The sequence below is a fragment of the Epinephelus fuscoguttatus genome, linkage group LG18, assembly GCF_011397635.1.
Source record: "Epinephelus fuscoguttatus linkage group LG18, E.fuscoguttatus.final_Chr_v1".
NCBI lineage: Eukaryota > Metazoa > Chordata > Actinopteri > Perciformes > Serranidae > Epinephelus > Epinephelus fuscoguttatus.
In genome coordinates this window covers 28,288,717-28,303,189 of record NC_064769.1, presented here as the reverse complement: position 1 = coordinate 28,303,189, position 14,473 = coordinate 28,288,717, and the positions used below count along the sequence as shown (strand labels likewise).

At 42.1% G+C, this 14,473-nt stretch overlaps 1 protein-coding gene across 1 annotated transcript in view; it reads left to right on the top strand.

Annotated features, from left to right (window-relative positions):
• Positions 1 to 14,473, top strand: part of npr2 (natriuretic peptide receptor 2) — a 113,715-nt gene that overhangs the window by 84,034 nt on the left and 15,208 nt on the right. The window contains exon 16 of the mRNA XM_049603967.1: positions 3,328 to 3,496. Within this exon, the coding sequence (XP_049459924.1) occupies positions 3,328 to 3,496 (169 nt within the window). The remainder of the gene's footprint in view (positions 1 to 3,327; positions 3,497 to 14,473) is intronic.

Below are 14,473 nucleotides of genomic sequence, written 5' to 3'. Positions count from 1 at the left end.
ACTGAAAAAAGTGATGGGTTGCCAAAACGGTCCGCAGCTTGGCAGGCGTCTTGCTTAGGTGCCATGCAATCCTCCATGCCGTCTTTCCGAAGTATGTCACTTTACGGGCCTCAGTAGCTTAGTCCTTAGGGACTTGGGTTAGGAACCAGAGGGTTGCCTGCTGAGGTGCCTTGAACAAGTAATCCCAAACTGCTCGGGGCGCCCGTCCAAGGCAGCCCCCTCACTCTGACATCTCTCTATTTAATGCATGTATAGGTCCTGTTTGTCCACGGTCTACGTGCGTGTATTTCAGGCCTGTGTGTATATGACAGCAGTTAAAAAGTTGAATTTCCCCTCAGGGATTAATAACTATATCCTCTTCTCCTTTTTCTTTAGAGACGTTGGTATGAAAAGTACAAATGTAACATATCTGTGGTGGCAGAAACATACAATGCCAACATTTTCTTCTGGTGACCATTCTGGTGACTCACACTGCTGAAGCCTCATATTAACGTCAGATGAACTTTTTCTCGCATGGACATACTAGATTTTGTCCCCCATCACTTCCATAAAAAAATGAAGTCCCCTAAGAGAGGTATCTGTTTATTATCATTATGGACAGGGGGAACAGCTGGAGTGAACAATTATGCTTTCTAGGCTTAGCTAAAGTCTGTAGTGCCAGTATGACATAATTCTTGTGAAATCATGTCTTTGGACGACAGCCTTCCTGAGAGATCTTGTGCTTGCAGTAGCTTCCTCTCAGTGGAAAACTATAATGCAAAATTGTTATCTTCTTAAGTTAACTAAGACTAAAAAATCTGAGCGTAATCACTGCTGACACTTTGGCACTTCAGCTTCCTGCGCACATGTTGCGGTTTGACCAGTTTCTTCACCACCATCTTCTTTTACCTCCACCGCTGTTTCTGCTTAGTGACAGCAGGGAAAAGTTTAACTTCCAAAGCAATCCAGGATCAGGAGTTCGACTTTTACGCATCCAAAGTGGATGTGTAAAACCCTCCCGGGGCGCTTCCTCCATGCGATGACTTTGATTAGCTTTTTATTCACAGTCACGCTCGATGCTGATTGTACAAGAGCCTGATACTTATCCATTAACACACTGAGAGCAGAGGAAGCCGTCACCTGTTCCTTAGTGTCAGAATGTGTTAACACCACAGCTGCGACTATAATTGTGTGGTCTCAAAAATGACTTTCATGATGATTATAATAACTCAAAGGAAAGGATGTATGAGATTGACTTTAGAGAGGATATCTCACACAAACTTTTTAATTTATATAATGAATGCATCAAAGAGGAGAAATCCGCACCGAGAGTTGATCTGTGATGCTGAATGCATTAAGGCTCATCCAGCAGAGATAGCACATTAACAGAAATACAGAACCATAAAAAGAATATCAATATTCCTGAAAATAATAATCGAGGTTTGAAATTTCATTGTGTTCCTCAGTCGCTGAGTGCAGCATCTCCTGCATGTAAAAAAAAACCTGAAGGGAATTCAGGAACACGGCTGAACTCCCTGCAGAGAAAATAGTAACACTCAGTAGCATTAGAGTGGTATCAATCTTCATTTCATACCCAGTGAGAATGCAAGTATTTCCAAAATGTCAAACTGTGCCATTATGAGCTTTATACTATTATTAAAGTAGGGGTACGTGCGTATGGATGTGCTTCATGCATATTGTTTTCCATACACTGATTTAATTCATCTTATTTTAATGCAGAGCGATTTCTCTACATCAATCAGACCACAAATGAGTCAAGAATGAGCTAGCTACCACACTCTGCGGTCGTTCCACCTTGCCCCCTGCTGCTGTGGACTACTTCGCCAGGGGCTGGGCAGGAAGGGCAGCAGCTCTAGGGACGAACACTTAGTTCACAGCTGGAGCAGCTTGAACTTTAACAGCCACAGTAAGCTGGTGGTCAGTGGCAGCGCCAGGTCTCACCTTTGTAACAGCATCAACAGAGTTGGGTAGTCGGAGTGTACTGGTCCCCTGGTGCTAGCTGAGTTTGAGTTGCCGCAGCAGCTGGCAGGGAGTTAGTGCCTGGGGCTGCTGCCTGCTCTACCTCACAGCGAGGTGGTCTATAGTGGTGGAGAGTGAGGCAGAGGATGCATCGTGATTCAAGGCTCTAGTTAGCTACATGAACATGAATGATAAATGGTAAATGTTCCTGCATTTGTATTGTGCTTTTCTAGTCTTCTGACCACTCAAAGCGCTTTTACACTACGTCACATTTACCCATTCACACGCACATTCACACACTGGCGGCGGAGGCTACCATACATTGTGCCACATGCTACTCAGTAACCATTCACATGCTCTCGCACACCAATAGAACAGCCATCGGAGGCAATTTGGGGTTCAGTATCTTGCCCAAGGATACTGCCACATGCGAACTTGAGGAGCCAGGGAACCGCCGATCTTCCGATTGGTAGACGACCTGCTTTACTTCTGAGCCACAGTCACACCTAGCTGTAGCTAGCTTAGCAACATTTTCTCTCCATCTTTAAAACATTTCACCAACACTGACACGGTTCATTTAAAGGTATACTATTCACAATTTTTCCAAAAGAAAATGTATAGACTCATGTAGAAATCATTCCTCTCAATCATCACTTATTATGACTAACTAACCAAGTGTGTGGCAGTGTATTCTTCTGCAGAGACTCTGCCCTCTGCTAGTATTTTAGTATCTGTGTGCACCCCCACAGTGCTCAGGGGAGAATGAAACCTTATAAAAAGGTAGCGACCAAGTGCCAGACTGTAAGCACCAAAAAAAACACAAATTTAGTGAGGCAAAACGGTAAAAAAAAAAAAAAAAAAAAGGATCTGCGGTGGCTTTTACTTTCACTTTCACCAGTCAGCGTGCATAGTATACCTTTAATTTATTGTCAGACTCTCTTATAGACTCTTTTTAGTAAGTCTATCTCCCTTTTTTGGGTTGCTTTGCAGTGTAGGCAGTTGTTATCAATGCTGGAATAGCAATCTGCTCCATTATTGAATCTGGCTTTCACCATCTGAAGGGATGTGCATGGACATCAGCAATTGTAGAACAGCCAGGAGGAACATCCTCTCTCTGAAATAACCTGTAATTGGCAAAAGTCTCCTGTCAAGGGATGGATTTTTTTAAAGCCTGAAAAGGTCTCGTTATTTCAGTCCACTTGAATTACAATAAGCTCTAAGTCTATTAAAGGATATTTGCCCAGTGATGCCAAAATAAAACCAGCTTTAAACATTTAATGCTAATCTAAGTTCAATTCAATCAGTCAAAAATTTGGAGATATACGGATTCCAATGTGAATTGAGTTTCTCATGTCCTCTCCACCACAGAGATTGTACAGAAGGTGAGGAATGGTCAGAAGCCGTACTTCCGGCCGACAACAGATAACAGATGCCACTCGGAGGAGCTGACAATCCTAATGGAGGGCTGCTGGGCTGAGGACCCCGCAGAGAGGCCCGACTTCGGCCACATCAAGATCTACATGGCCAAGCTCAACAAGTGAGTCCCGAACTTCACCTTCAGTCTCATAGTGCTTTTCCTTAAAGAGTCAGTTCACTCAAATCAGACTGTAGACATATCCCAATACTACAAGCAAGCTAAGTGAGACAACACTTATTTTTAAACCTGGGCAAACTGTGACAAAATTAAATTACACCTAAACACGAGTATCTGGAAGCACTCCTTATTAATTCAATGTTCTCCACACTTCCGTCCTCCCTCTCTAGGCGGAGATAATTTCACAAATTGAAATCGACAGTCTGTTCTTTCTCAAACTATCAGTATCTCCCCTGCCAGCTCAAATTACGGACACAGTGTCAAAACCCGATGTCCCTCTGATTGCTGTGCAAGTTGATAGGTCTGAGAGATTAAAAAAGACAAACAGGAAAAAGAATCATGTTCTGGAAATCGTGGAGGCAATTTTAGATAAAAGGCTGTTTGTAATTCCTGACAGGCGGCTCTTGACAGGAAGAGCTCTTTGCTGCCGTTCCATCTCCGAGTGCGTGTGCATGCGTGTGTTTGTGTAAGAAAGGCGAGTGTGTGAGTCCGTGTTTCTGCTATTGTTTTCAATGATCCCATGAATCATTCATATGCATATTTTGGGTCTGAGTTTTTTGTCGATGCAGGAAGGGAGGCACGCAAGTTTTCCCTGGAGTCGGGAAGCTCTGTCAGAGAGTTACTGTATGAAGCATCCTGCTGATATAAAGGGACGCTAGAGCAAACACACACACACAACTTACAGCACATTTCGTATTTGACTAGAGGCTGGCAGGAGCTGTTTGGGAAAGTGTAAAATACTTACGTTTATGAGTTTACGAGTAAAATGCGTGTTCTGTATCAAACAACAGCAATAACAAATTAATTGTCCGGTGCGATAACTTGTGAAGGTTTGCAACGGGTTCACATGAGCTGCTACAGGTCAAATTATGTCCTAATTCAGTCAGGTGACTTGAATTTGATCTATTTAATTCACTTAAGCTAAAGTTTACATGCAAGTTAAGTAGTAACTCAGGCCATTGCGTGAATGTGAAAGCAGCATTAAACTAAAGTGAAAATATTCAAGTTAAGCCAGACACAAGTGAAGCCCATCCAGTTCACCAGAGAACAAAATTGGAGGCCTTGTTTTGTAATTTTGACTGTCACGTCTCATACTTATGAGAAAAGGACTTAAAATTGCAGAAAATATCTCAGAATTAAAAGGAAACTATCTAATAATTAGGCAGCACGGTGGTGCAGAGGTTAGTATTGTCGCTTCACAGCAACCCCCCAGGGTGGGGGATTTGAGTTTGCATGTTCTCCCTGTGTCAGCGTGGGTTTTCTCCAGGTACTGCAGCTTCCTCCCTGAGTCCAAAGACATGCAGGTTAATTGGTGACTCTATGTCTGTCTCTATGTGTCAGCCCTGTGATAGTCTGGTGACTAACATAATGAGCGGTTATGAAAGAAGAATGAATAAATGAATGAATATCTCATAATTTAAAAAAAAATGACCTCATAATTATGAGATCTTCTCTAGTGACATAGTGAGTTATAAATATGAAAGGCATATTTCACCCTCTGAAATGATCATTTGTGTATCAGTTACTCACCTCAGCAAACATTCCAAAAACAGAGAAAAGCCTTGACAAATTAAAGTCACAACAACAAAACTATACCAAAACGTCCTTTGCTCAACGGGACGTTCAGTGTGAAACCAGCATTCACATGATGTAGCGAACAAGCTAACTGCACTATCGATGGATCCGAAATGTGCAACAGCATTTTTTGCCAACACAAGACATGTCGTATTAAGTTACTGTGAGCTATTAACTCACCACTTGTAAGCAGAAGAGAGAAGATAATGTTATTTTAAAGCCTGATGGTGCAGTCTCTCCTTTGACTATACCAAAGAGTATATTGAAAGTAAAGAGCGCTCACTCTGCAACTAAATCCAGGGATCAAAACGTCCTCAGAAATACACTGCACAGCACGTGGGAAAAAAAAAAAAATTAACGACTGATGATTTGAATGTGCAACTTGCAAAAATACGTTTTCAGGGCCTTTATAATTCCAGTCCTAAAAGTTTCCAACAATGCAGCCATTGGAACAAACAGATACTTTAGTACACACTGTATGTGTGACATGACTTGGCATAACAGTGTTAAAGGTGTTAAGGGTATAATTAAAGGTTACATCAGGGTTGAGGAGGGTAAGCAAAGTGCTGAGAACATACAGTTCAGCTGCCAGAGGTTGTAATGTTCTGCCAGCTGCAGTCGACCTTCCTGTCCCGTGAGTTGTGACATGGAGATCAAAACACCGGTCACGGTCCATTACACTGAATGGCAACTTGGACCTTTCTGCTTCTGACATGGTCATGTTGTGTGGTATTGTGCTCAGCTTAACTTTGAATTACACTTGTGTAGCTCAGTGCTGATTTTCACCTATATTTACCACCAGGCCGTGTTGTGCTTTAGTCGTTCGCCTCACATTGTCTTATTGTGTTTACATTTTTCAATTCAATCTGTGATATTGAGCGATGACGCAGGTTTACCTCGTCTCACTGCTTGAGAGGACACTATTGCCGTGCAATCAATAACCAAAGCAATCATGTCGACATCCTTTCATTCAACATAATAGAGAGTGAACAGTGGAGATCGCTTTGTTAGATGTGTGTTATTGAGAAGGAGAAAATCACCTTTCCTGATGTTGTCTTCCACATCGACAAGTTCCACTGGCACTGGAAGCTCGCAGGAGAAAAACATGTAACATTTGTACACTTTTTTGCAGCAGATATGTTGAAACTTAACGCTGTGGTTAATGTGTGGTTAGGTTTAGGCACAAAAACCGCTTGGTTATGGTTAAAAAAAAGATCATGCTTTGGCTTAAAACACCTCCATACATGATGTCTTGCTAATGGACAGACAGTTTTGTTGTTCGTTGGTCTTGAACAATTGTTTGCAGCTTGGCAGCTGCCTCACCTATTAGTACTATGTCTCTTTGGACATGTTGATATGATACAAATGAAATGTACAAATTATGGTTTGCAAAAATGTACAGTGCCAACATTTTCTACTGGCAGTCCAAGCTGACTAATCACAGTTAGCTACAGCGGCTACGTTCAGTTCAGACATTGGAGCCTATCCCAGCTAACACCAGAGACTATCACAGGGCTGACACATAGAGACAGACAACCATTCACACTCACATTCACACCTACGGGCAATTTAGAGTCACCAATTAACCTGCATGTCTTTGGACTGTGGGAGGAAGCTGGAGTACCTGGAGAAAACCCACGCTGACACGGGGAGAACATGCAGACTACGCATGAAAGGGCTCCCCCACCCTGGGTTCAATCCAGGAACCTTCTTGCTGTGAGGCGACAACACTAACCACTACAACACTGTGCTGCTGGGTTTTTTTAATTGCAAAGGCTAATTGTAACTTGAAATTGAATATTAACCCTTAACAGCTTGAATTATATTTAAAATAAACATATGAATATATAGAAAACACTATCAACCAAATCACCTAAACTCATAATAAGACAAACCTAACCCAACTACACTTTAACACCTTCTGTATTAACTGTTAGAGGAGAAATAATACTTGAGTTGGGATCAGTAGTTGTGTCCTTAACTCAAGAGAGACTCAGCAACTGGGCACTTCTCCATTATGTCTTCAGGAACGGCTGAGAGTGTCGCTTCATTAATAATAGGTGGTCCACATTAACAGTATACCCTAAGGGAGGCTAACTTTGCTAACTTCGGGGCTAACCCCCTTCACTTTAATCAGCAGGTGGGAAGGATGACATAGGCACTTGGACTTGTAGCATTTCTTCAGTAACAAAAAGCCTAATATGTATTCACATTGCACCACGACGTTTAACTTCATACTCTGCTCCAGACACCACAGCCTCACTGTCACACGTAGCTAGCTACGCAACAATCTGGCACCAAAAAAGGCACTGAAAACTGCGTTGTAAGTCAGCCTGGTAGGTACTGAGGTTTCGATAGACGACCTTTAGTATGACAACAGATTGTCCAGGTATCAGACTCATAGTCTGTGTAAAAATAAAGGACGTAGCCACTGTGATGTCACCCATTTATTTGTGGACTTCAGTTTTAAAGCCTTGAGTCTGGCATTTTGCTGTCAACATCTTGGATTTTTTTGAGCCAGTAGTGTCCCAAGATGATCATATGTGGGAAAGAGAGTCAACTTTTGAAGGACTGAGGGGTGGACCAGACTAAGAGCCAAAGCTGACGCCTCGCAGGCAGCCAGTCACTCAAAGCAGCACACCATTAATTATGCAAAACTTTAAGCCTTAATAAAACATAAACATGTGAGTTATATAAATATTCACCCTGGTTCATGGTGGCATTATTTCTGCTGTAAAGTTGGGCATTTTAACATTGCCGTCTATGGGAAGTGACTCGCTTCAGCCAGCCTCAAGTGGTCATTCGAGGAAGTGCAGTTTTGAGCACTTCCACATTAGCTTCATTTTTTAGCCTCGGAGGTACAGCTAATGCACCAGTGATGCTTCCAGTCCATCTTTCAAGCCTGCTGAAACTCCTTATCCAACATTTTTAATATTCATTATTTGAACGGAGAACTTGCTGTTGACTTTTACAATCAGCACAGATAATACTCCGTTCTGCTTTGCCAGAGCATCACAGCAAATGCAGAGATATGAAGTACGCTTCAAACAAGCAATCCATCACAGTGAAGATTTCAGTGCCTTTATTGTTTTTGTGGCTGTCACCTCCTCGTTGGTGAGTTCAAGGACACTCTGATGTCAGAGATTTGAGAGTTGGATGCCAAACAGCACACAAGCTACACTGTTGTGAAATCAAATTCATAAGACTGGAGCTGCATGTCTTTGTGCACTATTGTGTTGTATAGTGACTGCTGAGCCTTGAACCTCAAGGACAAATGATATGCGCACAGCGATGTGATGAGGAGGAAACTGTCAACTGTCTTTTTTTTTTTTGCATGATACGGTTGCTGTTCTCAGTTGACTCGTGAATGCCAGGCCATATTTTACTTCACGAGCGAGGGAGAGTTTTCAAAACATAAATGCAGACAGATGCAGAAGCTACGATCCTTTAAAGACAGAATGAGCGTGACAGCTTGTGTTGATTTGGAGCAGCAATCTAAAAACAGGTGGTTTGGACGGGACTCTGTAAACAGATCTGTGTGGCTGTTTATCCTCCCAGCCTGACCTCTCCTCTGTTAGCTCTGTAAGTCAGCGCAGGATGAGCCCAGTGATGTATAGCTTTCCATTTGCAGTGGCTTGGAGTAGAGAGCTCTGTATGATTGACATCCTCAGAAGCACTCAAGGATGCTCTGACAGCTGCGTACAAAGTACCTCCCCGTGTGTGTGCCTCGGACACTGAGGCCTGTGCGTTAATGCTCTGTTTGCCGGTTATTTTCATTAGGTAAATGTATGTTGTTGACATGACATGATGGATGGCCTGTTATTTTTGGTGTGCGTGTGTGCGTGTGTGTGTGTGTGTGTGTGTGTGTGTGTGTGTGTGTGTGTGTGTGTGTGTGTGAGCTTGGGCTTGAAGGGCGCGGTAACAAGAGGGGTGTTCAGCAGTAAACGGGTCGGTTTAACCCACACAGAGAGCTGACACTTTGCTCGCCATGAATAGCTGACCTCTCCCCGTGCACATCAAGTCTCTCACTGTTTGCCAGCACCACTTATGTTTATTTCACTATTTCATTTTTCTCACATTATAAAACCCATTTTTCTTTTACCCTCGACTGCGTTTTTCTCCGAGACAAGTGGCACATCAGCCCTCAGATTTGAGGAAAATGTAACTTCCTGCATGTTTAGCCACTTTGTAAACAAGAAAGCACTCAGAGAGCGCTTTCCTCTGCCAAGACTGCACAGTCGTCTACATTTGTTTTATAAATAGTTGAAAATGTTTTTAATTTTTAATCAGTGTCTAGATCCAAATCTGCATCAAATACACAGTGAAAGACAAATGCGCTGACTGGTTGGTGACAGCCATGATTCCCTGAAACTACGTCAAGGCTGGTTGGGGAAGTTACAACTTTGAATAAATAATTTAGACTCATGAGATCTAAGTTATTTAAATGCATTTAAATCTGTCAAGTTGCTGTAGGCTCATCTCCAGGTGAAATGCCATCAGATTTTACAGGAGCGTGCAAGTGTCATTTATGTCTGGTTGCAACTGCACAAAGTGTTCAATAGATAAAACAGTTTAATTCTGTCAGTAATATTTTAATAATTGCTCAGGGAGTTTCCTGGACAAAAATATGATTTGGTACAAACAGGAAAAATCTGGCAATAATAAATCACCAGAATGGCCATTAAATTCCATGGATAAGACTGTTCCTGGGGTCAGAGACAGTCAAAGTGGACTTATTATACTTTTATGTTTTGTGTTTAGTATTACGTATCGTGTTTTAATGAAGGATGTCCATATTTAACATAGCTAAAATTTCAAATAACGAGGTAAATGTATGTCGAAGTAATCCCTGAGAGTAAAAACCTCGCACCTCTGACTGTTCTAAACACTCTGTTTTCAACACTTTGTTTTTTACTTTGGCTGCAGTGTGACATTATAGTGTGCTGGATTCCTTTATGCTCCGGGCACATGACTGTAAAGGCCACAACACACCGGTGCGAATGCCACGCGTCAAAAAATGCGCCCCTAGTATTTTCAGTGTACAACCCCACACTGTCAGTGGCTAGACACGTGTTGGCACCCCCAGGCACCACTGTCCTATTTCCAGCTTGCTGCCCCCGGAATTAAATGCTTTTTCCTCCCACTCACTTTCTGCTTGTACATGCCAGCTCCCGTAGAAGCTCTTTTACTCTGCTCCTATGGCAGCTTGACTCCTCTCCTCACCATGGATGCATAAAGAGAACTCTGTTGCTGTTTTTCGTGAGAGACAAAGAATTGAGGAGGAGAGACTCATTGTTGAGAGAAATATCCTGAGCTAAACAACCCAGAATCCCATCACCATAAGACTATGGCCAAAAATATATTTCCTGGCGAGTCATAGCTCTGGGGATTGGCAGTTTAATAAGTCAAGTCAACTTTAATTAGGGGCTGTCCACACATGATTTTAAGCTAACGCAGAGGTGGAGGAAGTACAGATCTTTAAGTAAAAATAGCAATAACTTTGCATGGTCATCTGTTGACAAGCTGCAGTGTGACGCATCCAGTGTGTGCTAGGGGCGGTACTTAGCATGCATCACATGACGCGCCACACTGTGGCAGCACCAGTGTGTTTTCATCTTAAGTAGTACACTACATTGCCTGCAATGCTACATGTAGCTACATGCTAATGTCAGTGAAACGTGTGAGCTTGGGATCCCCTGATTTGGGATCATATTCCACTGTTACAGTCATTCCCTGGCTGCAATGACAATGCAGTATGGATTTATAAAGATAACTAGATACAGTGCTGGAGGCAGAGCCCCATTCATTCCTATGAGTGTTGTTCAGTGGCGCATGAAGCCAGAAAAGCTTTGTTTCCGTGGTATGAAATTACCAAGATCTTCTGCACCATGGGTCCCACAGAGCAAGCTCACATAGACTTCCCCTGATCGAGTGGCTAACTTCCGGTTTATCTTAAATGATGGAAAATATTATTTAATCATGTGACTCGCCTAGACTTTGGAAGTGTTATCAGACTAAATGGATCAAATCCTGATAGTGGTCAGTTATTTTGCAGGGGTTGTGATGCTCAAAAAAATGTATACTGAAAAAAAAAAAAAACTGTATACTGATTTACAGATGTCTCTCTCATAAGTTTCAGGGAGAAGTCTTCCTGCGGCCTGTGGCATCACGTGATGGACCCAGATGTTGCAATTCCACTTTTGTCCACTATGTAAAATTGGCTGCAAAGCTCAGAGCTGTTCCTGGGGACTTGCAGTGCAAAGATGCCAAGATAGGAAAGACTCGAAAACACTGGCCAATCAATGCAGACTAGGTTTTTTTTTTTTTTTTTTTTTTACGTGTGGGACTAATAGAGGCACTAAAAAAGAGACAGGGGTGAATACAGCAGGTGTTACAGCACAGACAGTAGGACAATTAAGTGTTTTTGACCATTAAAGCATGTGAACATGTTCTAGTTGAAACCTTAAATACTAGCATGAACCTGAAAATGAACATAATAGATCCTTTTTAAGTACAGTGTAGCTATGGACTTGTTGAATTCCAGAGACATGTCCTTTAATTGATGGTAAATTGATGATACACACAATGTCAATAAATTTTAAGTTATTATTGGAACATTTATTCATGTTTGCTGAATTTTATGCTTGTCTGTAGACTACTTTCATATTATCACATGTTGAGGTGACCTGCTGTGCACTGACTGACCGACTCATCGGGTTACACGGACAGTTAATTAGACTTAATTAACTGGTAGTTTACCAATTTAAAATCGTTCCCATTTTCCCTCAAATTAGTGCCAGATGACATCAAGCTTTCCAGTAGCCTTCCTATGAATTTACAGCTGCATAATAGTTGCTTTTTTAGGAAATCGGCTCAGACATCAGCAGCTAATAACCATGTGAGATAGGGGAGCAGCAGCTGCCCTCTTTCTCCTTGCCTCTGACCTTGGTGTCATGGCGAGGTCAACAAAAGAGGCGGTGGTGGTAACTGCTCATGGTTTATTCGTCTGTGCCCGAACAAAATTTCAGACGTACAAACAGTAGAGGCAACAAATGAGTTATCTGATTTATCTGAGAGATGTTTTCCACTTGCTTTCGGAGGATTAACAGGATACAGGATTGAATCACTTGCCGAAGTGATTATTTTCTGGCTGCTCGTCTCTTTAGCATCTCGCTCAGCATGGAGACACTTCTCAGTTTGGTTTGGATGAATGGTGGGAAAATATGGCCGTCTGTGATTTGCGGTGCAGTAAACAGTGCACGGCCTGTGTGATTGAGCTCAGTGCGGTGATACTCATCACTGTCTTTCATGTCTCCCTCTGATGTTTCGCTCTTTAAACTTAAACAACATGTGGGTGTGTGTAGGATCTGTGACCCACAAGAAACATGGCAGTTTGCCAGGCATTGATGCTTTTAGCCGCCATGGTGGTGTGGATGACTCACCTTCTTGCTTCGTTGGAGTAAATGTGTGTGCGTGCGTGCGTGCGTGCGTGCGTGCGTGCGTGCGTGTGTGAGCATAGGCATGTAGAAATGCCCTGAGACACACACACAGTCATATATCATATCATTATAATGTATGTGAAATGCTACGATCGCAGCAGTAGAGACGCAGATAGAGACCCGTCGGATGTTTGGAGTGTCTGTTTTTCCTCCATGTTGGAGGGTAACAACAGCTGCTGTGTGTTCATGGTGGGGGTGGGGAAAAAATCAATACAGTACAGTATCGCAATATTTTGTGTGGCAATATTGTATCGCTACAGGAATGCCAAATACTGATATTTTATTATATAGATTAATGCTGCAAATACAACTTAAACTTTGGTAGCGTACTAGAGTAATAAAATCTGTTGCTTTTTCAGTCCACTACTTTTTGTTTCTGCAATAAAAATGACTGAAGTGAGATGAACAGACTGGAGCTCCACAACGCATCCAATTCAAAGTCCTTCTCCTCACTTACGAAGCCCTCCATAACCAGGCCCCCTCCTACCTCACCGACCTGCTCCACCACCACACTTGCAGTCTCCGCTCCTGTGATGCAAACCTCCTAAATCCGCCACTCAGGACCAAGCACCAGACCTGGGGTGACAGAGCCTTCTCCATAGCTGCCCCCTCCCGAACTTACTCCCTGAACACATTCGAGACTGCATCAACCTCTCCTGATTCAAATCACTCATCAAAACTCATCTCTTTAATGTGTGAATGATGTTGCGTTTATTTTATTGTAGTCTATTTTATGATCATATTTAACTAATGTAAAGTGTCTTTGAGTACCATGAAAAATATATTATTATTATAATTATTAATTTGCGGTTAAAAAAGGTAATTCATTCGCAATATATTGTGACCCAAGCATCATGACAATATTGTTTCGGGCGCCTCTGTTGATTCCCTCTACTAGGTTATATTGAACGATACTGTACGCAATGAAAATTTAAACATAGATGTCTCATGGCCATGTTGGAGGAGAGACATCAACAGCGCTCAAAGACACCGTGAGGCCTTTGAATGATTAGATTTTTACCTCAATCATTTACACTGCCACTTAACCTCTGATGGTCATTAAGGTCAGTTTTCTTGTCATGGTTAGTACTACTAACTACTAACAGTTGTAGATTATCTTCTTTGGGTCTGGCGGAGCAAGTCTGGGAAAATAATGCTGATGATGTCATCACCGTTGTCTCAGACCAACAGTGTTTGAACAGAGAGCTGCATTACAAACAGGGCATTAACCAGACAGGGAAGGTCCAACAAAAACATGTTGTTGATTGCATCTTGGGAGATGTGGGACCTAGAGTTTCTGGAGCTCGGCCGATGCCAAGGACTAAATATGGGGATATCTCAAGCTTTTGCTGCCTCAAAATTCCTTTGCATTTCAAGATAACGTAGTCGTTTACTGTCTGGACTCGAGTCCAATTCATTCGCTTCTATTCACTCACCAAAGCAGGCAGTATGAGCAGTACGCTATGATAACGGGGGGGAAACAGGGTGTCTATAGGCCCTTTAAAAGTCTTAAATTCAGATTCTATGGGTCTTAAATATTTTAGGCCACATTACTGCTAAAATTTCTCCAGCCTGACAGACCAAGTGACTTTTTACAATCATTGGACAGAGCGAAGAATTGCAATAATAAATAGCGTTTATGACAGTGATGAGATTTTGTTTTCTTTTCACATTAGGCACATTAAATTTAAACTCACTCAACTGTTGTAATTTTCCTCACTGTTCATATATATAATGTGTATTTCTATTGCAGGTTTGGTCTCAAATTTCATATAGGTGGTATTAAAGGTCTTAAATTTAACTTGGTTATATCTGTAGACACCCTGGAAAAGACTGGAATCCATTA